The following is a 25,943-nucleotide window of genomic DNA, read 5'->3' as shown; positions in this document are numbered from 1 at the left end:
CTATTCCCTGGGATGAGTCCCCAAGGGCTTGCGGTATCTGGGCGTACCTTTGAGGGGCTCCTTGAAGGGATAATTGAGAACATTTTACTCTGACTGACAAGACTAAGACAGAATTTGGGAAGCAGTCTTAGCTTCAACTCTCACTTCAGGGAAATGTGCACGCAGTCAAGATGATAATTATCCTGAGATACAATTACATTTTCTGGATGCTACCCTTTGTTAAGAGGAAACCGATTCAAGACCGTATGGACTCAGACATTAAGTATTACACCTGAAGAAGCAAGGTACCAAGACAGATGCATGCCAAAGTGCACACCACAGGTGCTCTGGAGGCCTACATTGCCCCACTTGGGATCTTATTATCTGGCCATCATCTTTCACAACTGGTCCACCTGGACCCGGCAACTCGTGATCCACTTTCTTGGGGGGGGCGACAGAGTTTGACATGCTAGGCCTTCTAAAAAGCAACTAACTATACATTTTCATACTGGCATGGCAAAGACCAGGAAATGATTACAGTGAAGGAAGACTATGGGAATCTTACTAATGAGATAGTTTACTGCTGGTGAGAAAATTCAATGGGTTAAGCCGGCAGCGGTGACTGAAGTCTTAGTGAAACTTGAAGGTCATGTGTTACGATCCTGGTATTGCTGACATACCTTCATGCTTACAAGATAGTTATTCTTAATACTGTTTTGGGAAATAGCAGGAACTATTTAAATGGCAATATAATGGCAAAACTGTGGTAAAAAAGAGTAAGTATACAACACTTTCATTGCATATTATATGATTGCTACATGTAAAGCGCTTGTACATTCCAAGGATTCATTAAGCGCTCTAGTAGGCAACATACATAGGCAAAATGAAATTCTATTAACTTGCTTCAAAAGCAACGTTTTCAATGTTCATCGAAAGCGAAATTGACCCTCAGATTGCCTGGGATTCAGTTCCACAGTTTAAGATCACAAAGAAAAAAATCCGTCCCCCAGATCTAGTTTTGGTTGCTTTAGCCACTCAAGTGTTGTTGGAGGAGGAGCGGAAATTCTGGTTATCTCTCCACCCATTTGGCAAAAACGTCAGAAGTGTGACCTTGCAAAGCTTTAAAAGTAATGCAGGGAGCCTTAATTGAGTCCTTTCTATTAAGGGAGCCTATGCAATCTGATCAACTACAAACATAAAGATGTAAATCTTGGGCTTTTAAAACCAACCTAGCGGCTGCATTTTGTACCACCTGCAGTGTTTTCAAGAGGAACAAAGGAAGACTGAGATAATAGAAAATAGGGAAACCATTGCCTCAAAATTCTCAGGTGATATAAACCAGCAGAAACTACTGAGGAGGTCTGATTACCTAAAGATTGCGAGAAATCTATATTGACTCTCTTTTCACAACCTGAGAAGGGGTAGGGCATGTTTCCAATTCACTTGGCCAAAACGTGGCCTGCCAGAGTTCTACCTTCCCATTTATTACACATGTTTTTGCTGCATTTGAATTATTAAAATGGAGGGGCGATAGGTTAAAAAAAAAATCGAACAAGCAATGGAGGTAAAAGATAGTTTTACCAACAACAGGTCAGAATCCTGAACATTGCTCCATGGGCGAACTGTAGAGGACGTTTTTTTCCTTAACTATCATGGCTACGTCACCTTCCATTTGTTGTGAGTTCTATTTTGATAGTTAAATGAGAACCTATGGGACAGAGTCAATAGAAGATCAACAATAGAAGACTTAGTTAACCAAGTCTCTGAGGATAAAAAAAACAACATTTAAGTTATGGAAAAGTATGTCAAACAGGTCCTCCTTGTGTTTAATAAGAGACTGGATGTTTAAGTGTGAAAATTAATATTTAAATGCATACTTTAAGTAGAAGCCAGGTTCTCAAGAGGCTTACCTCATCTCAATAAGTCATTGTTGCTACTTCAAAACTTGCCAGGTCATTTAAACAATGCAAGGTCAGTCCCATTCAGGCACGGACAGGCACACATGGGCTTCCCTTTGATAAGCTCACTGCATGGACGCACTTTGCCCATGTTTAAATAGCCAATTGGGCCACACGCATACTCTAAGTTGTAGCTTTAGAACTAGAGCACTGACCTCATGTGGCTGTGCAATGGCAACTATTACACAGGGGTAACGGTAAAAGAATACGTTTCCACCCCTACCATTGCGACAGCAAAGAGGATGTGGCGTAAATTAAACAAACAACGTATCTTTTTTTTAAATAACTGTTTATTAACATTAAAATCCGCAGCAGTTACAGCAGTCGTGACCATTAGGCAGTACGTAATTATACAGGGTACATACAAGGGCACCATAAGCGATCATCATCACAACAAGGGTAGATTCGCTTAGAGACAAACCCAACAAAGAATCGCACAGGCCCCCCCACCGACCAGCCCGAGACCCGAGGGCTCCAACCCACACAGTATATGATTAGGGGTTTCCCAGAGCTCCGGACATTCCCCCCGTGCCCAAGTTGTCCATCAAGGCCTGTCTCTCTCGCCGGAGTTCTACCGTGGGAGATATACAGATGTCCCCCCGATACTTGTTCCATCGTCCCCATTTGTGGTCCCATTTTTGGGGGCACCCCCGACCTTTATAGACCGTCTTCTCCGCCACCATCGATAGATCCATATCTTTGGCCCAGGCGCTCAAGGACGGCAAGACGGCCACCCCCCATTTCTGGGCAATATTTCTTTTAGCTAGGGCCCAACCCAGCGCCGCCCACTCCTGCTCCGCTTGGGTATGGTCTGTGTCCTCCCACACGTTAAAGGAGACACAACTGAGGGGAGGGGACCACCGACTTCCCGGTGGCCCGTGCCATCTGACGGGTGACTGCTGTCCAGTAGTGTTGTATGGGGGGGCAGGACCATAAAATATGTGTGAACGTGCCTACGTGAGAGCAGTTCCGGATACAAAGCTCGTCAGGACGCCGACCTAGAAACAACGTATTTTCAAGAACAGAATATCTAACACTCAAAAGCAGTTTTATCAACTGTGTCCTACCAGACTGAAAGGTGGATGTGCTTTGCCTCTGTTTAAATAACAAATATAGGCTGCATGCATGCATGATCTGAATGGTAGTTCTCGAGATAGAGCACTGACCTCCTCTGCCTATACAATGGCCGCCTGCTACACAAAGGTAACGGTCAAACAGTAGGTCTCCTGCCCTTGAATGGTAACAGCAAAAAGGATTTTGTGTAAATTCAAACAAAGGTATCAATAGAGATAGAATATTAACAAACAAAGCCAGCATGAGCAACTGTGCCTTAATAAGCATCTCTTTCACAAGAGCAGAAGGCCCGATCTCCTAAAATGTACACATCAACTAATTATTAATATATGGTCGATGAACTACTTACCACAGCTCGTGATTGTTGAGCTAAGAGAAGTCCCACCAGAAGAAAGAGTTCCTTTTGGAACGACTGAAGCTACAGAAGTGGCAGAAAATGTAGGAGACGAAGAAGGAATAACAGGAGAGGCTTGTGATGTTATCCTCTCACCTGACTCCATACCTGAAATAACAATTAGGTTGTTATAGGTTTACAATGCAAACATTTGGAACAGATATACAATCACAATGTACTTCCTTAACTGGCACACTGGTGTCAGCCAAATATCATTTTGATAGTTAAAAATACAAACATCAGAACATTTATTAAAGTTGCACATTTGGTAGAGATGCACATTTGTAAACAAAGGTCGAATAAACGCACTTGGGTTTGTGACTGACAATTAGTTTATTTGCTACTTGGCTTTAGTAGACGCCCCAAGGCTTAATAGATACCAATTAAAAAAATCTTGGTTTGCTAAATAAAGGGAGTCTTTGAAATGAACAAAACTCATTTGACTCAACTCTAATCAACTTGAAGATGTGGTAGTACAACAGCATGTTAACATGCATATTTTCAAAGGCAAACAAACATACACTCCTCCCTGGTAGTAGTCAGTCACCCATGCTGTAACGTTACAATTCCATTTAATGGAAGTGATGCTCAGCTTCCTTACTTTGAGCTATTTCAAGCAGGTATTCTAATATACATCAATAAAGGCCGATTTCATTCCCTCCAATGCATCACCCTTGGCCTGTAACTTTACCATGCCTACAATCACACAAAATGGCTAGATTCCCTATTGTTGATACCATTACTCTGACATTTAAATGACAGAAGCTTAAATCGCATGACTTAATGACACACTTGTAACCTGAAATTCCTCAAATGATGCCACTACGCAATGTGGCTTAATTACGTCGTCGCTCACAGCGAAATTATGGTGTGGAAGCAAAGGAACCGCATGAACAATCAGAACACAAGCAACTTTTGTTTGCACCAAAAATTGATTAAAGTTTGCATTTTTTGCTAAAATACAGGGCTAAATTATGGATTAACAATTTGCCAAATATTGCCAAAATTTAGCATAGTTACGTGAAAGCAAACTACGCAAATTTTAAACAACTCTAATTCTGACCAATGTCATATGAAGAGAAACCATGGGCTTCAGTTCAAGAGAGGACCATGCCCCTTGTACCCAGGCTTAATTTGAGAACCAATCTGTCTGGAAACAGATAAAGATAAGGGGTTTGAATTACAAGGGGACCCAAGTCTCTGAGCAAAGACAATGGCTACCAGAAGAACATATTACTTACCTTCAGTCACACCTTATCTGGTAGACACTCTATCTAGCCACAGATACCTTACCTTAGACTAATCCCCAGGCATCAGACTAGATCCGGAAATGTTTTGGGAGCAGTATCACTGTGCGCCGGTAGGTGGCATCCTTCAGCTCTGTGTGGGCGATGCCACACGGAGCTGAATGACGCCACCTACCGGCGCACAGGGGTACTGCTCACAAAATATTTCCGGATCTAGTCTGACGCGCACAGTGCCTATGTAGGTGCCACCCCAGCGCAGTTAAGTCAGTTTCTTTTAGCAACTTTCCAAGCCAAAGACGCAAAGCCACGAAGAGCACTGACCACTGGTGTGTTAGAACTAGTGCCCTTAAAAGGGAAGCAACCCTACTCTGAAATCCATTTGCAGAGTGGGGAGGATGGGTGGGTTTGTAAGGAATCTGCAGCTAGATGGTCTCTACCAGATAAGGAGTAATTGAACGGAAGTAACTTGTTCATCTGATAGGGACTTGTAGCCACAGATTCCTTACCTTACAATAGATATCCAAACATTACCCCTCCGAAGTGGTTTTGCGACACAGATTAGACTAGAAAATCCTGTAGGACAGAACAGGCAAAATGAAGGTCACCCCGGACCGGACAGTTTAGGCAGCAGTGCTTCATAAACTATTTTGTGTGGTCAAGAACACGAACGTCCACACTCTTTTTGGGTCCAGCTAATGGAGCCTCTCCTCTTCTTTAGAAGGATGAGGCGAAGTGTCAAAGGTAGGCAAAGTGATGGTCTGGCCTACATGAAAGGGCTTACCACCTTAGGTAGGAAGAATGCTTTAATGAGAAGCAGTGGCGTAACACTTGAAGGGGCCGCCCTGCAAAGTACATGCAGGGGGCCCCCCATGCCCCAGGCCCAGTCCAAAGCTTTCTGGCCAAGGTCTTGGCAGTGCCGGAGGGGGACCACGGAGCTCGGGGGCCCCCAAGCACTGCAGGGGCTTTTGTTACACCACTGGTTCAAAATAACAGTTTGTCTGGGTAGATGGTAACGTACAGAGGCTTTAATGACAGTGCCTGTGGCTCACTCACCTTTGTGGGCAGAATTGATCACCATTGAAAATGTCATTTTTATGATAAAGAGCCTGAGAGACCATTATGTAGCGGCTTGAATGGAGTACACATCAAGAATGGGAGAACTAACTTGAGGTCCCACTGTGGCATAATGAAAGGAGCTAGTGGAAAACTATTCTAAAAACCTTTGAGAAATCTATTCACAATAGGGGATTTGAGAAGGGTGCCAAACCCTGCCCTGTTGCTGCAACAGAAGATCCTTCTGAAGAAGCAGCCTGATCGGAGGACGTGTGCTCATGCTCAACAGCTCGGGATACCATACTCTCTGTCCCCAATCTGGAGCCACAAGCATGACTTGGGACTGGCCATTCCTGATCTTCTTTAGAACTCAGGGAAGGAGTGTTTGGCTGAAAGACATTCAGGAGACCTCATTTTCACTCAAGACAAAAAGCGTCTCCGAGCGAGAACAGCATTGAACACTCCAATACGCATAACTGGAGCCACTGCATGTTCTGGACAGAGACTAACAAATCCAAGCCAGGCTCTCCTCATTCTTGGATAAGACCTTGCGCCATCTCTGGATGGAGGCACCATTCGGGATCCGCTAAGCAGCGATGGCCGAGTTTGTCCGCCCTGGCGTTCAGAGAGCCCGCCAGAGGTTGAACAACTAGGGATATGCCCTGACGTTCCAGTTCTTTACATTGACGCAGTGCCTCTTGAAAAAGGGGTGGTGTCCATGAACACCTGTACCAGCCTTCCCCTGATTGAAGAAAGAAAGGTCTTCAATGGCAGCTAGTTCCCTCTGAGGTCCAACAGGTTGAGGTGGAGTATGCATTCTTCCAGAAACCATAGTCCTCTAATCTCCACCACTCCAAGATGGTCGCCCAGCCCAGAAGAGACTCATCTGTCACCACATTTAGCTCTGGTTGGGAAAGGGAGAGGGGTCTGCCACAGACCCACTCGCAGTTCGTTAACCGCCACTACAGGTCTTTTGCAGTTCCCTCTGAGATTCCCTTGATGCTGTACCCACTGGAACTTCAGGTCCGACTACGCAGCCCTCATATCACACACATCAGCACAACAAAATCTCTCAAGCACAAAACCTCATAATTATTACAGTCACAAAACACAACCATACACCCACCTTTCAAACTACACAAATGAACAAACTACAATGCAAAGCCTTCTCCCTTCCACCACACCTAACACACATATAGCAACACAGCAACTCTCTTCTAACTGCCTCTCATCCATTAGACGATTTAGAAGCTTACTACATGCCCCACATGCTGTACCACCACCACTGACTTATAGACCTTCCGCCCTAAACATACGCAAACAATACAGGCAACGTGCCACACATCACAACTTTGCTTCTCCATGTCTTCTGCACAACAAGGTTACACCACAAAAACAACACAGCACACCAACTCACTCTCAAACACATTCTCCACCACTTACGTGGACCCATCGAAATGCCTTCTTAACTTGCTGCATGAGGAACACATTACTGAACAGCTACACAATTGCTATCCTAATATAGATAATGCCAGCACTAAAAACACACCTGCTACTAACCCACACAATACTGATCACTCTTCTACAAAACAAAGTCTCACTCTCACCAAAGCACATTCTCTAAACGGTCTACTAATAAATGCTTGATCGCTCTCTAAATACAAACATCGCATCTACGACCTTCTCGCTGACGCAAAACCAGATATACTATTCATAACTGAATCATGGTTGGAAGATAATATGGCTCGAGTCCTGCATGAAGCCATTGCTCTAGGCTATCAAACGATCACCCAAAACCGTATAGGCAAAAAAGGAGGTGGTCTAGCTGTTGTGTTCAGGCAAACATTACATATCACAAAGTTGATGACATATCCATAAAGAATTGAGGCTCTTCTCATCAGATGCAATCCTACACTGCCTTCCTCCTGTAATTTCTGCTCTTTTACAGTTTTCCACCTCGCAAGGCGACATTCCCAGACGCACTTCTAGACAAAGTTTTCAAACCTGATAATACACTCCAACCTATGCATTCTGGGTAACCTTAACATTTGGCCTGACAAACCCAATACAACCCATCCAAAAACAATCACTGGCCTAGACGCACTGAACCTGTATCAGATTGTCCACAAATCCACACACATCGCTGGACATATCCTAGATCTCATTTTTGCTAATACCGAACTGGTTACCTTTTAAACTATAACTCCAGTCACACGGTCAGACCACCATTTGCTTGCTTTCCAACATAAAACAACACTAAGCGACTCACCTAAAACCACCTTACATGCATCCACCTATCGACCGTGGAACAAACTCAATTTGGAACACTTAAAAACACAACTAACATCCAGTACAGATCTGGAAACAATAAATTATGTTCAAAAACTATATGAGTGGCTACAGGAAGATTTTGATATCCGCATACCACTCAAAACCACACCACAGAACAAAAAGAAAACAAGCACCGCAATACATAGATAAAAGACATAAAACTACAAATTAGAAAGCTGCAATGTGCCTGGCTCAAAACAAAAATTTCACCTACAGAAAATTAACAGATTATACAAGTCAGCTACCAAAAAAGCAAAGAAAAGGTACAATTAAGACAGAATACAAAATTCGCAAATAAAGAATTCTTTAAAATACTCAATGTACGTAAACAAAATTGCCTAGAAGGAACTCATCCTGTTACTCAAGATTTCACAGACAAACTGCAAAGCATTACACGGACAAAGCAAACACCTTGGACTCATGCTTAAAACAGAGACAAAGCACCAGAACTAAACCTTTCACAACATTTCAAGAATACTCTAATTAGGCCTCTCCGTTCCTTCCAACACATTTCGCACAATGAATTTATGGACCTGGTCAAAGAAAGCATGCCGGCTGGCAGCCCTTCCAACCTGTATCCACCGCAAACTTTCAAGACAATTCTAACAACCTCTGCTGCCGCTCCAGTAACAACAATCATCAACAATTCCTTAACTACCTAAATATTTCTGAGACACGTCAAAAAGTCATACATACGCCCTTCATTGAAGAAAAAAAACTTGGAACCGCTGAACCCTAACAACTACAGACCCATTACAAATGGACCTTTCTTGGGAAAACTGATAGAAAGAGCAGTGTTCGCCCAGATGTCACAACTCATTGAAGACAATGCCATACTTTCAAACTTCCTAACAGGATTCCGTCCAGGAAGAGGCACAGAATCTGCCCTCCTTGCCATTTGGGATGACCTGAAAAACACAGTTGACCGCAATGGGGTTGCTGCGCTTCTCCTCTTGGTCGCCTTTGGCACGGTTGACCATGACACTCTAATACAAAGACTCTACGAAGCTGGCATAGAGTTGACTGCTTTAGACTGGAACACGTCCTACCTTCGAAACAGAACTAATGACATCCATACCCCACCATTCTCGTCCAAACCATACTCCACAAAAGCTAGTGTCCCTCAAGCCTCCATAATCTCACCCGTGCTTTTCAACATCTACATGAAGTCATTACCGGTACTGATCAATCAATTTCACCCCATGTGCTATAACTATGCAGATGACACACAAATACTCCTTCAACTGGAATGCCCCAAAGACATTGGAAACTCTCCAATTTTCAGTTGTCTCAGAGCGGTGGATCACAGATGACTTGGAGCTATCTCAAATTGAATGCTTCCAAAATGGAAATACTCACGTGTGGCGATTGGAAACATTATGACCCGCTTGCCGTCTGGGCTGATGAACTGGGATCACCGCCTAAAATATCAAAGGAAGTAAGAAACCGCAAAATGACCATGGACTCCAAGCTATCGATGAATGCCGAAGTGGACAAACTAGCAAGATCAAGCTTTGTTGCTTTAAAAACTCTGCTACTAATGTGCCCACATTTGGGATTTTCACACAAGGTCTAAGCTACCATCTCCCTTGTTTTGTCCAAACTCGATTACGCCAATAGCCTCTACCACGGATCACCTTTAACGACTATGAAAAGACTACAACGGATTCAGAACTCGGCTGCCAGATTACTCTTGCATATCAAACTGTGAGACCACATCTCCCCTATCTTGAAAGCCCTGAATTGGTTACCGTTTGCCAGAAGATCCACGTTCAAGCTGCTTTGTATCACCCACAAGGCGATACATGGAATTGGACCGCTATTCTTCAGGAAAAAAAAAAAAAATCACAAAAAACATTCAACATAGGAACCTCCACACTAGAGTGGCACCTCTCCTCAAAATCCCAAGATACAAGAAAAAACCATGGGTGGCACATCCTTCTCTGTTCAAGCAGCCAAACTATGGAACTCTTTCCCCCCCAACATAAAATCCACAGACAACCACCTTATCTTCAGAAAACGACTGAAGAATTGGCTCTTCCCCACATAAGCACCATACGCAAACAGAAATATACAGCATATCCCTCGCTATATAAGCATTTATTTGTACCTATATATGTGTATTGCTTTGTATAAACATGTAGAATAATGTTTTTTTTAAAAAAAATTCTGAATACAACATTTGAAAACCAGTGTTTATTCAATGCATCTTTAATCTACATATACTTACTTCCTTTATGCATCTATATACCTTCCATGTACTTGGATCTATATATTTATTACTGTCCCACCCCCCCAAAAAAAGCAAATTCAGTGCACTACCGTATTTCTCACCCTATACCTCGATCAATATATTTAATCTACATATACTTACTTCCTTTATGCATCTATAAACTTTCCATGTACTTATGGATCTATAATTTTATTACTTTCTTCTGAGTCAGCGTATCCAATGCACTACCCTATACCTCTATCGATATATCCTCTACATCCACTCTCATTCTTCGCAAACCCCATACCACAACTATGATCCCCAAAATAGCCCTTTCTAAACTCTCCCCTACTCTACCCCTCCTTGCACCATCCAACACCTCTTTTACTATACTGAGCTGCCAAAACAAGCCTTTCTCAACTCTTCCCTCCGCATCCCTTTTTACTCATCCCAAGCCTCCCACTACTACTTTGACCTCCAAAAAAAAAAAAGGAAAAAAGGTCTAAATCCTTTCCGCCTCTATCCCTCCACTATCCTTTTCAATCAAAATAACAGACTAACAAGTCCACTCCTCAATTTTCATATTTTACCATACTAATTCATCACTAATCCTTTATGGGTTCCAGAGTTGCATGCTACTCGCCGAAAAAAACGCTTTAACGCCTCATCAGGGGTAGCGAGCACTATACAACTGCAAACCTTTTTTCCCTCTTCTATCCCTCCGCTATTCTTTGCAATCCAAATAACTGATCGAAATCCAGCACTCAAATTACTTTCAGATTTCACTATACTTATTCAACAATAATCCTTTATGGGTTCCGGAGTAGCATGCTACTCACCAAAAAAGCACTTCAACGCCTCATCAGGGGTAGTTTCAGCTATATAAATGAAATTACAATACAATATGTAAACGGGAATGTGTGACAAGAAAGATGCAATGGGCTATGAGGCCCAACAGCCTCAGTCAGCCTCACCGAAATCCAGGACAGAGGCCGAAACAACTGTATTATAGCCTGAATATCCTGGCCTCACCACTCTGCAGTATAGGCCTGACCAGCACTGTGACAAGAACAGTTGCAATGAAAGCGAGCGTTTGAGTAGGATTCAGGTGAGACTTTGGCATGTTGTCAGTGAACTCCAGCAAGTGCAAAAGGTTCGCCGTATTCTGAAGGTAGGAGAAAATTGCCTCAGCCAAGTCCGCCTTCAACAGGCAGTCATCAAGATAGCAACCCTCACCTACTTCTGAGGCAGCCACTTTCTATAGAGCACCCTTGGCCAAGAGAGCGAATACCTCCTGATGTATGGAAGAGCCCCTTTGAATGAGCTGCAAAACCCAACTGTCTGATGTTACTGACCTCCAGTGGTGCAGGTGATGGCGTATCCTGCCACCCTCTGGCTGTCCATTATGGTCGGAGGGCATACTAAAGTGGTTTGAAAAGCTGCAGGGGATAGACTGGCCCGACCTATGGCTGCCTGTCCCACGTGGTCTGTGGAAACGGCGTCCTCGGCCATGAACATTTTGTGCAGTTTGCTAGCCAAGGTGGCTGGATGTGTAAAGATGCCGTTGGAAGCCCCTTCCATGACCACGAAAGGGTTAGAAGGCAGACTAAGCTTGGCGAGGGGCCGTGGAAAGGCTCAAGGGCCTGGCCATAGTTCTGCTGTCCTTAAAGCACTCTAGCGCTAAGTCCGCCTTCTCTCCAAACAAACAAGTACCATCAAATGGGATGTCCATGAGCGAACCTTGGACATCCTCAAGAAGCCAGTGGTTCTCAGCCAGGCTTGGTGTATAAGGGTCACCAACATTGAAATCGCTCTCCCCAATAAGTCAGTCGTATCCAGCCCACATTATACTGTGAACTTGGCTACATCCCTCCCAAGCAACTGCTTGAGAGATGTATGGCTCAGGCCCCCTCCGAGACCATGGGCTCACTTGTGTAACAGAGTCCCAGATGGTATGGGAGTATCAGCCCAAGAGGTACACTGTGTTCACTGACCCCAGTGACAGGCTGGCAGAAGAGAACTTGCTCTTCCTAAAGGCATCTAGCCTTTTGGATTACCTATCCAGTGGAATGGTAGGAAATGCACTGGGGTTAACTTTAGACTTGGAGGCATGGACCGCCGTGAGCAAACTGGGGTCCCCTGGGTTGGGACGATGGTGGCAGGTAAATGTCATACACACAGGAGCCCCTGTGCAGGGCTTGGAGCAGATGCCATTTAGAATATCGGTAAGAGCTTAATTAAATGGGCGTAATGGTTCATTGGGGGCAACTCCTGGCTGAAGTTCCTCTGTCAAGATGTTCGTCCTACTCTACTGAGGGTAGTGTAAGGTTTAGGACCTCCGCCGCCCTTTGCACCACCTACTGTGAATCAGACACCCTTCTATGTAGCCACAGTAGGGGCGAGACCAGGCCAAAGTCTGGGGAGGTATCCAGTCCACTAGCATCCTCCAGTTCCTTATACCAGTAGTCCTCTGAATTTTCTAACTGGTATACATAAGGGTCCGCAGACCCCTCCTAATAATCACCCAATCCAGGCCTATGGAAAGATTAAGGCACTGGCTCTGACATGATGGGTCTGCCCCCGTGGTGCCAGATGACGCTCGTGTCACCGAGTCTGGCATCTCGATGAGGATGGCCCCGCCCTCGGGCATTAGCATTGGAGCAGGGGCACGGGGAAGGTCAAAGAGGCTCGACCAGCGCCGCTCCGGATCCATCAACGGATCAATAGGGCCTGACTTGCGTCTGAGGCAAGCCCGCCGGCTAAAGACTAGTACAAGCCCTTCCAGAGCCCACAGGGCCACCAAAATATGAGGAGCAAGGCCTCATAGAATTCTTGCAACTAGGCTAGGGTCGCTTCGGCTCCCAGAAACTCTCGGCGGCACGTAGATGGCCCAGGTGCAAGCTCCACCACAAAGCTAAGCCTCGAATCCCGACGCTCCCTCATTTCACCATTTGACTTTGACGGACATGGTGAATTTGAAGATCCCTTTGACTTCTTACTCAGTTTGCGACTGTGGGACTTACCCTATTTACCAGACTACCTCAACTGCGACGACGAGCGCTTGGAATGGCTAAGCGAACAATCTGGAGACTTTCAACTCGACCTAGAGTGCCGTGGCGTCTAGTAGCTGGAGGGACCACTCCCTAAAGGCCTTGGGGGTGCACCATTCACCCCAAGGCCTCTAGGGAGTAGTCCCTCATGCTGCTCGAATCCGCGGCACTCTAGGTCAAGTTGAAGTTCTCAAGATCGTTCGTTTAGCCATTCCAAGTGCTCGTTGTCTCAGCCGCAGCTGCACCATGCAGCTGTTGACGCAGGTCTTGGCTTTGTGATTGCGCTTCAAGCAACGGAGGCACACCAGCTGCTGGTCTGTCAGAGATATTGATTGATCATAGGCAAGAAACAGTTTAAAATCGATCTTTCCTAGTGGACATCCTGACGCACCAGGCGACAAGGTCTCAAAACAATCTCGATAAAAATTCGAAAAAGTATCAGCCAATAAAGATATGGAGTAACTCTTCCCTGATGTGTGCAGATTGGTGTAGAAAGAAAGGAACTGACATCAGCGCACTGGGGAGGCACCAATATAGGCACCACGCAGTTAACTTCTGGCACAAACTATGGAGATGACACCACGTGGAGCCAAATAACGCCATCTACCATTTTGCACGGGTACTGCTCACAAACAAATTCCAGATCCAGTCTGCCAGGGGATTTTTCTACAGTAAGGAATCTGCGGCTAGAAGTCCCTAGCAGATAACAGATCAATAAAGGACAAACATTTCAAGGATACCTCACTCAAAGGTTTAAAAGGAGCAGATTACAAGTTAGACCAACTCAAAGTCAAATCCCATAAGGAGCTCCTCCTCAAACTGTTGTTTGGAACCTTGAAAGGTATGCACTAGTGAGTGGCTGCCCATCAAACTTTGAGTTAAAAAATCAAAAGTACACCATTCTCAGAACAGCATTTCTAAAAGGAAGCCCAATAATGATTATAGGCTTTACGGGTTGAAACATGCCTACAAGCCTGGACTGCTAAGGTAACCTCAGACGGTCAAGGTATTCCAAACCTAGGAAGTAAATCACCAAACTGATTTGTTTCAATGAAAGAGGAGGTGCCTTGAACAGAGATGGGAGATTCCAAGTCCTAGGAACTTGAGTATCTGACACACCCTCTTCAGCTGTTTTGGATCTGGGTGTACAATTTATTAGTCAGTCATCCAGATACAGGGGCAGATTCACTCACTTAATGTGCAAGATAGACGCTGCCAGGGCAAGAAAATGTGGAGGTAGATTTCAATCCGAATAGAACACTGAACTGGTAATCTGATGACAGGACTACAAACCTCAAGGAATAGATGATGTGATGAGATAGAAATATGAAGATAGGACATCTCCCAGATACAAAGCTGCCTTTAATTTCTACGGAAGGCCTAAGGCAATGATATTCAGCTGAGCTATCTATTTTAAAATGAATTGCCAAAACAAACTGATTCACTTTCTTCAGATTAATTTATCATCCTGAATCCACCCAAGATTTTCGGTACCAGAAGCAGCAAATAAACCCCTTCCCTTGCTCTTCAATGGAAGCCAGGGAGATGATCTGCTTAATCAGCAGAGATTCATTTCCCTTGTGGAGACCAATCAGTTTGTCCTAGGCCTGTGTCCAGGGACTCATTAGAAAGCTGGAATGTGGAGGCAGAGAGGAAAATTCCATCTGGTGCCCCTACCATGCAATGTTCAGCGCCCAAGCATTCACTACCAATTCCTCTCGCTTTTTGAAGAACCACTAAATCATTCCCCCAGCATGTTCTATGTACGGAAGATTGAAGAGAGCACTTAAAGGGTTTGAATGGAGGATTACCAACAGGTTTCATAGATGGACTGAGCGTTCTGCCATGAAGTGGCTAGCTCTCACTCACTGTTGTTCAGAATCAGGATGGTGGGAATGATTTTTAATGGGCCACTCTATAGATCTAGATGACTCAGAAGACATGACGCTTCCAGAAAAGGGAAGCCAATAAACACTTTTCTTGAACCATAGCCAGATGGAGGCCAGAAGAAGCCATGGGCAGTGATCTATTCATGTTCTTGCCCACTGGATCCAGAGAGGGTTGCATTTTCCATTACTACAACTGCTCACCCCAAGAAGTATGAAGACACGTGAACTTCAAACATCACCAGCGGAAAATCATGGTCAGCCATAGGATATTTCAACATTTGAAATTTTGGAATGATGGTCTTTTCAATCTACTTTCATCCCTGGAGAAAAGCCTCCTTCATAACTGTTGGGAATAGATTTAGGGACAGGCTGGCAAAATGGGGTAAATAAAAACAAGCATACTTTTTTTTTTTTTTTTTAACCTTTATTCTTTTAAATCAGTGACACAGCTATTCAGCCGACAACCCGGGGGTACGGCAGCTTTAGAGACACAAAACATGCGAGCGGCCACATTTCACTGACAGGAGAGTCAAAGGTTCAATTTTAAATAAACACTAACCCAAACCTAAACACAAGCAAGGCGATAAGTACTGAAAGCATAAAAAGGGTTCCCAGCAGGGGGAGCGAGCCCCAGTTCGTCCAACAGACACAGATCGATAGGAAGGGAAAGGAGGGGAAGTCAGAGACTCAAGAAGACAAACACATACCAGCAAGCAACAGGCAAACCTAAAGTGCATTTCTTGTAACTTAACACCACATTCAAAATAAAGCCATCAGACTTGATTCTCATAACCAGAGGATGACTGGAAAAATGAGGAAAAGACAGCAAGGCCTGTCTTATAGCTCTTTTTTAAAATCAATAACTCTCTAATGTGTTTTTCAGGTAGGCATGTGCCACCCAGGACAATTGCACCATTCACATCATTCTCTGGGAAAGCCTCACACCTCACACCCCCTCTTGGACAGCGCTTCTCCTCCATCACAGTGGTCGGCAAAACTACACAAATTTCAAGATAACCTGTTCAATACTCATCTGCACTTTTTGCTCACTCTCCATAAGTTGCCCACCTACATCGCACTCTGAGGGCATCATGGAATGCATGAAAGCCAAACTAAGCCGGCTAAGAAGACTGAGCAGACGAGTAATCAGCAGTGTCAGGATGCATTCCCTCAAGCAGTCATCAACATTGAGACCAGAACTCGTCTGGGAGGGGAAAGCGTTATCCACACCCGGTTATATGTTCTGCCAGAACACCAGAAAGAGCCAGTCACATGCCACTTCCCAACAGTCTTGCCTTGACTTGAGTACTCTCAATGGGAAGGGTCGAAATGGAAACCAAAGAACCCTTCGAGCTGAGCAGTACTACAAACGTCTAGCAGGCATACACACACAACAGGAGGATTGTGGTTTGGGGGGTTTCTTTTTATGGAGTCTTCTGACTGGCAATAATATTCTTATTTTTAAAAACTTGAAGAGATCGATCCAGTAGATTTTTGTGGTGCCACATCCCTAAATACTTGTACAAATCTGGTTTCTCTAGTTTGGCTGTTCCCAAAGTCCATGCAAAAGATGCAGCTTTCCTACCAAAGACTATAACTTGAGTCTAATCTACATTTACGGTCATCTTATTACTTGAAGAATGCTTAAAGAAATTCACAAGCTTTCTTTGTAGACCGATCTGAGCAGTATCCATTGTAACCAAGTCATCTGCATACAGCAGGCACAGAATGTACACTCTACACATTCGTGGAGAAAAGGATGCCATATTACCAAGGGCTGCTGGTAGGTTTGATAAAAAAAAGTTGCAAATAAAAATAGAGCAGACAAACAACCTTTTCTTAAACCCTTTTTAATCATCGTTCTTCTTGATATGGGCCCTTGAATATAAAATTCCACTCTATCCCATTGCGTCTATGTAGTTCCCTCAAAATAGTAAGGTCAGTCCGGATTCCTAATGAACTTAATTTTACTCTTGGTTTTCGGGATAGGCTCAAAAGCAGCCAACTGGGTAAAATATCAAACTCATTTGTGATGAGATCATTTTAAGCAAAAGGAGCTGGGCGTATGATTATGAGGAGAAATTTGCTTAGGACAAGTGACTCCCTGAATGTAAAGCTGCTTGTAACTTAAAACAAATTTGGAAATACGGATAAATGATAAGCGATATTTTGAGGATAAAAATTCAGTTGAGACCTTCAGGGATTCAGGTTAGGAGCAATCGTAGCATTCCTGTTTAGATGCTTTACCTAGCTGGAAAGAGAGATCAGATTTTAAATAGATTGAAAGCCTTTTTCTTTTGGGTGTCCAGACTTGGTTTCCACACTTTTGGATAATGTATATACACGTAGTTGTAGTTTAGCTTCTAAAAGTAGTATTGTACTTATGTTATTAGATTGTTTATTTTTTAAACAGCATAAAGTAGGGATTTTAGATCCTATTTTATTTAAATATGGGATAAGGAACCATTATGAAGCAAGCAATGTCTTGTTTAAAATGCAGTAGTTTGATGCAACTTGTGAAGAGGGTCGATTTTGTGCTGCGTTTTAAGAAATTTTAGTTTTATATAGACAAATATAGTATATTTCTATTTTAGGAGATTGTTAAAGTAAATATTGTGTCTGTTGTATTGATTATTATGCTCAATAGACAAATGTCTACATAAACAAATACTTGTCAGTCCTTTTGATTGTGAGAGAAGTTTGATACGTTTTCTAGATTACTTTCAAACACCGAGTTCCGTTTCCAAGACAACCTGCCTGGCACGAAAGGAATCAGTCAATGTTTCAACCAGACACTGAAAATCAGTTGGACTGCAACCACCCTAAAACCCACCGTGTAATATTGGAGTGAGATGTGTTTCAGGTAACAATCATGAGATATTATAGGGAAAAATCAGTGTAACGCCAAACCATCTTTCATTACGGTATACCACACTCCAGGACAACCTCTAAAAATTTAAATTAAAAAATATATATATATTTTTTTTAAATAGGCGCTACAGAATGTCTGCTTGGGAGGCGGACAAGCGATGGAAACAAGGTATTAATATTACCTTAATTAGTAAATAATTCACTGCATATACCACTAATATTACTACTGCTACCACCACCATTAACATTACTGCTAGGAATTTCCTTCCCACTAAGTAGTGAACTTAAAATCACAGCTATCTAAGAAACTGTATACCACCAAAGCCTGCCTTTGTAGAGTCAAATTATATGCAGCAGTTTCTCCGGCTTCAGAAGGAAACAGGAAAAATCTAAAATAGAAATGTTATCCTGCCCCACTGATAGTCATTGAGAAGCAAGAGGGGATGGCTATGTGGGTCTGTTGTGGCTTAGCACAAATGGTGACCTTCGACATGCTACACAACATATAATTAATTTACTGTATTGCACATTCATTTCTAGTAGCTGTCGTTGATTAAAAGATGTGAAGCAAATGATATGTTACAACAGAAGACGGAGGACGAGGATACAGCATGTAAAGAGATAAGGTGATAAGCAGATTATCCTAATTTTTTTTCACGTAGAGGAGAAATCTCAGTACATAATTCATCTTAAACACATTACCAATGTCCAACAAAGCTAACCATTATATGCAAATCAAAACAATCAACACTTAGCACTCAATTACCAAAATGCAGTCACATACTCAACTATAGAACAAAATTCCAAGTCGTTTTGCAATTTGCGAGTCGCAAAATGAAATGTAATAATGTGTCTTAGACACATTTTGCGACTCCCAATGAGGTCGTAAATGATCTGCCTCATCAATATTGATGAGGCAGGTCGCAATTTGTGACCCATTGGGAATTGGCAATAACAGGTATGATGGCCTGCTGGGGACAGCAGTCCCCAATGTCGGTGTTTGCTTTTTAAATAAAGCAACAGGTTTTTTTTTTAATTTTAAATGCAGCCAGTTTTCCTTAAAGGAAAAAACGGGATGAGTTTCAAAAATAAAAATGAAATGTTTCAGCTTCATATTTTTAGGAGCAGACAGTGGTCCTTGGGGCCACTGCCTGCTCTTAAAAACCATTTTCCCTATAAATCGGGAATCGGTGGCTTGGGGACCCCTTACCATTTGTGACTGGCTTATCACCAATTTAAAATTGGTGGAAAATGCTATCTTACATCCCTCTGCGACTCGCTATTATGAAGGGGCATTAGCGCCCCTTCCCAATAGCGACTCGCAAAATCTATTTTGCAAGTCGGCAACAGGTTACAGACTCGCAAAATAGGTTTAGTACATGCTACATCTTTTTTTCATGGTCGCAAACGGTCCGATATCTCGTTTGCGACCACTAAAAGCGATCATGCATCTGGCCCTAAATGTGGGTGAATAAAGTGCAATATCTAATTGCAAAGTGTCCAAAGGTAACACCATTCAAATACAGTTCCAGTACAATCAAATAGTTCCAATAAATATAACAATTATGGCATTAAACAGATGTGATAGTCAATATGATTTAGCGGTTCATTTTTGGTTAACTAATATCAGAATTTCAGACTTCAAACCCATTAATGCTATGTTTAATACATTTTAAGAAATTGGGTCAAACGAAAGGGCTAAGTTTCGTGTTATATAAAGCCTAGCCTTATTTTGCTATACTTTTTTCAAAATACGACCTTTCTTACAGTGAACACAATATGCATTCATTTTAATTCTTTAAAAAATGCACTAAACACAATTACTAATTAGTTTATTACCAAGCTTTAATTTCTTAAAATACAATCTTAAGCAAAAACAAAAATACAAACTTAAATATGTCTTACAGGAAACAATTGACTCAGAAATAACTGAAAAATGTAACTACATATATCTTCAAAATATTCAGTACAAGAAATACTACACCGAAATGGTGCACAAGCTTTATTTGTATCAACAAACCTGCATCTACATTTTGCTACACCAGTAGAAACTCTTCCCTCATAACTTGATAAAATAAATTCATTAGGCTTATTGGTAAGCTCAAGGAATTAAGACGCTGGCTATACCACACCTAGCAAATTCACTTCTGGAGTAGAAGCAACCCAACATACCAAAGCCTTTTTTATTGAAACCTCAACTTGCATATCACACCAAAATCACAGAAGGGAATAAGTTACTCTGGTATGTACAGTTCATTCATTGGATTACTCCACAAGGAAAATTACTAATATTAAGAACTGATGTTTTTCTTTGTCCTAAAATTCACCTCCTTATTGAATTACCATCAATATAACCCATCACAAAAAATTATTAATCATGTTTGTCCCCTCAAGATCATTGCTTCCACATTGCCATGTTTCCGGCTATCAAAAAAACATAAAAAAGAAAGAGAAACCTGATCTTGCAGATTCCTTTAAGTCAGGGTAGGTATCATTATCTACCGTGCAACGACCAACTGTTTTTTTAAACTGTACTTTCCTTCTAGAACATTTCTGGTGGATTCAAAATCTTCCATCAGACTCCATTTAATGACTATCCTTCCGACCTTACATTGGAACCGAAAACGTTTGCTCAGCAATAGCTACGAAATGCCACCACTTGGCAACACGCAAAGAGGAACCTGGCAAGCATCAGTGAACATTTACAGCACGTAGCATGGTTGCACATTTGGCATTTATTATTTTACGGCACTACTTTATTACGGGAGGAGGGAAGGTGGGAAGGAATCTGCAGATTATGTATCCACCAGAAAGATTGTTATCAACGGTAAGCAACTTTTTCTTCTGATGATTACATATTCCCACAGATTTGTCACCATAAGAAAGCCCTAAAGCCATGCTTCCCTAGAAGGTGGGATTGATTATTGCTTTGCTGATTAACCAAGGAAGTCATGCAAAGCAGTGCTGGAAAAAAATACCCACAACTCTGTGACAAAAGTATGGAAAGACGACCATGTAGCAGCCTATCAAATGACAGCCATCAGAAGACCTATACTGAGAGCCATGGAAACAGCCATAGTCATAGTGGAAAGGGCATGAATGACTCCGGATGGTCTTTCTTGGCGAAAACCTAGAAGGTATTGATATAATGGATACCATGAGAAGAATACACTGTTTAGTCATCGCCTGGGTCTTTCTATGCAAGGTGAAGGTCAAAAAGAACTGATCATCCGCTCTGTCATGTTGAGCACAGTTGAGGTCATTGGACACAGCAGGTCTGTGGTGCATTTTACGCAGCCACTTCTCCACTTTAGTAGGCTGAAAAGGAAGCAAGAAGGATGGATGGGTAATTAACTGGTCCATTTGAATGGTAGATACAACCTTTCATAGGAAGGATGAGCATGCATTAAGGACCAATGTATTCAGAAAGAAAACAAGATGCAATGAAAGGTGAATGCACTGAAGGGCCTGAAGTGCTCTCATCCTACAGGCTTACGTTATGCTACCATCTTCAGAGCAAGGGGCTGAACAGGGCCAACTTTGCATCAGCTCAAAAGGGGCTATGATGAGTTAAGTCAGCACAAGGTTCAACTCCCACTGAGGAACAATTAGTAGAGTAGGAGGAAACCACTAAACCTTTTAGAAAACAAGGAACTACAGGTGAACTAACCATGTAAATCTGGCCAAGACGCACAAAGGTCAGCCAAATAGCGATTAACTTTTGCTACAACCAGATTTAACTTGGCGGAGGCAGAGCGGATCACATGGCCTCAGAAAGGTGGAATTGAGAACGATTTATACTCTTTGATTCATATCACTAAGCATGTTTCCAGAAACGTGCATAATGGTATTTTGTAGTGGGTTACCAAGGAGTCAAGATAACAACTACAACCTCAGCAGAAAGGCAAAGACTCTAACAGACATTGCTCAAGCTCCACATTAGGATCCACAGCATTCAAGGATTGGGGTTGACCATACTCCTGTGAGATTAGGTCAACCTTAGTGCAGGAGAGGAAAATGCGGCAAAGTGCTGAGTGCCAGCCGACTGGTGTGCCAGATCCTTCTCACCTAGTCTGAGACAATGAGAATCAGCTGTGCTCAACTGCCCTGCACCTGCTACAGGACCTGCAACAGAAATAAAATGGGTGGAAATGCATTCAGTAGACCTTGAACCCAGATAAACCATCCCACATTGAACTATTCAGTGGTAAGTGTATAGCACAAATCCAAAGACACTTCCTGTTCCAGGCCGTGGCAAGAAGGTCCAGAATCAACACCCCCAATCTGGAGAATACCGCCTTCATCATTTCAGTCTGAAGCTACCACTTGTGGTTCTACAGTAAAAGTCAACTGACGGCATCTGTTCTCATGCTGAAGGAGATAGCAAAGATAGCATTCTTTCTTTGGTGAATAGTCATGCAACACAGTGCCCAGGACACACACCACACAGCTTGTTCATGGACGTGGTAGTGTAATTTGGCAGAATCTGAATTGTGCTGCCTTAGATGTAAGAGATATGTTGTCATTGCGAAACAGACCACCTGCAGCTCTAGCATATTTGTGTAGAGAAGCTACTGCGACAAAAGGCTTTGTTTTGTTATGTCAACCAAGTGGGTACCAGAGTACATTGAGAAACCACATGGCAGCCTTTGCCTGCAATGGACTGAAAGGAAGGCCGACAAAAGTATAGTAAAAGTTAATCCGCAAGTGCAGATCTAGATGAACTGAGATATTAGGCGTACATGATTTGAAATCCAATTTCTTCTCAGGCTCAGTTGAAGGGGTCTCATCTGCCATCTAACATGAGGCACCAACAGTATGCAAAGGGCAATCTGCTCAGATCGGTATCCAATTCAAAAACGTAAGAATCATCCTACGAATATGCACAATGCTCTTAGCAGGAGGAAAAGCCTTCATGTGGGTGGAGTCCGGTCCTGCTACCATAATGGTAATCTCTGTGTTGAAGTGAGGTAAAACATTTGGGCACTGAAAAAGCCCCCAAGCCATGGGGAAGAATTCTTGTGCACTTCAGATGTTCTGTTGTTAGACTAATGCCTGGGACACCGCCTTCACCACCCAGTCATCCAAATATTTATATGGACTCCTGACCTTTGCAAGGAACAGCCACAGCGGTCAGAACCTTTGCAAGAATGGTTGGTGTAGTCATTGGTCTGAACCTGATAATGTTGAGATCTCCACCATGAACCTTCGGTAACGTCTGTAGACAGGGATGATTGCCACATGTAAGTATTGGTCCTGGAGTTACAGGGATGCCAGTCAATCTCCTATATTGAGGATCAGCAGAACTTGGCTTGGGGACTGAATCTTGAACTTGCCCTGCCAAATGAACAGATTCAAGAGGCGAAGGTTGAGCAGGATCTCAGACCCTTCCCCTTCTTGGGAAGAGAGTAAAGGAAATAAAATCCTCTTCCTTGCAGAGGCAACAAATCGGTGTCCCTTTGTTTAATCAGGCAAGGAATTCCACCTTTAAAATTGAGGTGAGTGTTGGAACAAATTCCCTAGTGGAAGAAAAGCAATCAGGAAGGACGGAAATAAAGGGTATGATGTCACCATTGCGCATATGCTAGATCAACCAGCGGTCCAACGTAATAGATCCCTTTCAGCTGAAGAAATTGATAAGCCTCACATGCCAGAAAACGCTGGTGTATGGAGGGTGGCAGAGTCAATTTGTTTAGGAAGCAGAACCTGCAGAGGTAGGAGGGGACTCGATGTGCTGCTGCTGACTCCCAGATTCACTCCTGCCCCGAAACGATCAGTACATTTATTGGGACATCTGGAATGGTTGAGAATTAGTCTGCGGCTACAGTGCCCTAGAAAAGCCTAAAAAGTTTCCTGTACTGCTGATGGAAATGTTTCACTGGGGAGGCGAGGTCTATAACCCAAAGAATTCCAGGAAGGAGTCGGCCTTCTTTTCGAGCAGGCGCTTGACATCGAAGGGCATGTTCATGAGTGTTGACTTGTCAGCTTTTGAGAAACCAATGGAGCACATCCTAATGTGAAAGGGCAATGTGACAGCCATGACCATGGATCAAGCCATTGATTCCAGCCTGCACTTCAAAATAAGTTGTTTTAATGTAGTCCAGATAATTGTGAGTTTTGCCAGTTCCCACAGTGTTTAGCCATAATGGCCCAGGAGGCAGAGGGTGTTCGCCTTTTGAAAGGTGAGACGATCAGAGGTGAAAACTTTATGACCCACGCAGTTCAGTTTTTTTCAACTCTATCCAGAGCAGCATTGGAAAAAGCAATTGCGTAAAATTTCGAGTAACAAGCTTGGACCACCATCCATTCTAGTGAAGGGTTTGGAAATAGGAATAGTAGGTGACCAATGCAGATAGAGGTCATCTTGCATTTTGTAAATGAGCTACTGTGCCCGAAAAGGGTTTCTACCATGCAGCAAGGACAAGTTCAAGAACCGCATCGCTAAGGCGAAGCAAACGCTCCAAAGGTGAAGAGGATAGCTATAATATTTCCTTCAGAATGTTAGATTCTGACCTGAAGGTGGCTGTCACCTCAGACGTTACTACTGCTCTTTGGACTACTGTGGTGAATGAAGAGCCTTCTTTTTAAGAATTGCCACAGGGTCTGGTGAGGTATTCAAGCCACTAGCATCTTGTACATACAGATATCAGCTAGCTTAAGTACTAGAGGTGGAAAGGACATTATAAGTTTCCAAGTCACCTTCTGCATGGGCACATTTCTTACCAGGCATGGCACTGTCCTCAGAACTTTCCATTCGGCCACATTTTTGAGCCTTGAGAAGATTGTCACCTGCTCTTTAGGCACTCGAATAATATTTTCTAATTTTGAAGATACTGCGACCAAAAGGGTGATGGTGCATTGGCAGGCTTCCACATCTTGGAGCCCAGGGAGGTATGGAAATAACAGTCATCAGAGTTGCCAAGAGTACATGACTTGAGTTGATCCTTTGGAAGTGGCTAGTCACATCTTTTTCAAGAGTCTAGCATCTGGGTAAGATGCTGATACTCTGGACAGTCCTGGAAGCGGGACAATTTACTTGAGAAAGAGAAGGATTTCTCTTTCTTATGGTGCTTTGTAGTTTGAACCTTTCAGACAGTGCAAGCTGCCTGGGTGTAAAAGACCTATTCTAAGCTTACTGTTGGCTTACAGCCCACCCACTGTGTTCGATTGGTTGGTTTTATTGTTAATCTCATTTGTTTGCTTCTTATTTAATGGCTTACACTCCTCTTCTTGTGTTTGTCCCTTCCCTGAAGCATAGCCTCTTAATGCTTCTATATATTGGCTGACTTGTATCATTCCTGTGCTCACATTTACAAGACCACTTTTTACTTTTTCTTCAACAATACTTGAGACTGCACTAGCTCTTTTTATCATACTGCTTTACTCCTCTAATAACCCTGGAATTTGCTGCTCCCCACTTCTTGCAACTTGTCTGTAAAAGCACTGCAGCAGGTATATATTTACTGGGGTATCGCTGAAAGGTAGACTTTAAGGGGTTTTATTTTATCACCTGCATTTCAAACATTGCATGAAAGCACAAGCTTTGGCAAACAAAGGCTTTTATGGTGTTGGGGTAAGGGCCATCAACTGCACTCACTCAGCTGGCTCTGAGGTAGAAGGTGTACTGGCACTTCTCCTAGAGGCAAGCAAATCTGCTACCTGGGCTACTGCAGAGGAGTAAATAGCTAAATCCTGTCAAAAGTGTATCAGGCCTTGGCAAACATTTTCCTTTACATTCTGATACTTTCTTATTCTTTTTAAATTCTGTTTACACTTTCAAGGCACCTTAAGATGTGTGTTTGCTTTTCCTCCAATATTTTAGTTTTTGTTCAGTTTTACTTTTTTTTTTTTTTTTTAAACATCCCTTAACAGACAAGCATTGATA

At 42.9% G+C, this 25,943-nt stretch overlaps 1 protein-coding gene across 22 annotated transcripts in view; it reads right to left on the bottom strand.

The window, feature by feature from the left end:
- Positions 1 to 25,943, bottom strand: part of BAZ2B (bromodomain adjacent to zinc finger domain 2B) — a 1,481,286-nt gene that overhangs the window by 1,066,778 nt on the left and 388,565 nt on the right. For all 22 annotated transcript variants that reach the window (XM_085645472.1, XM_085645482.1, XM_085645489.1 and 19 more), the window contains one exon: positions 3,361 to 3,513. In XM_085645472.1, the coding sequence (XP_085501598.1) occupies positions 3,361 to 3,511 (151 nt within the window). In that variant the 5' untranslated portion in view covers positions 3,512 to 3,513. The remainder of the gene's footprint in view (positions 1 to 3,360; positions 3,514 to 25,943) is intronic.

The sequence above is a fragment of the Triturus cristatus genome, chromosome 3_1 (genome assembly GCF_964204655.1).
Source record: "Triturus cristatus chromosome 3_1, aTriCri1.1, whole genome shotgun sequence".
Classification (NCBI taxonomy): Eukaryota; Metazoa; Chordata; class Amphibia; order Caudata; family Salamandridae; genus Triturus; species Triturus cristatus.
The sequence above is the reverse complement of the archived record's forward strand: the minus strand, read 5'-3'. Positions and strand labels throughout refer to the sequence as shown.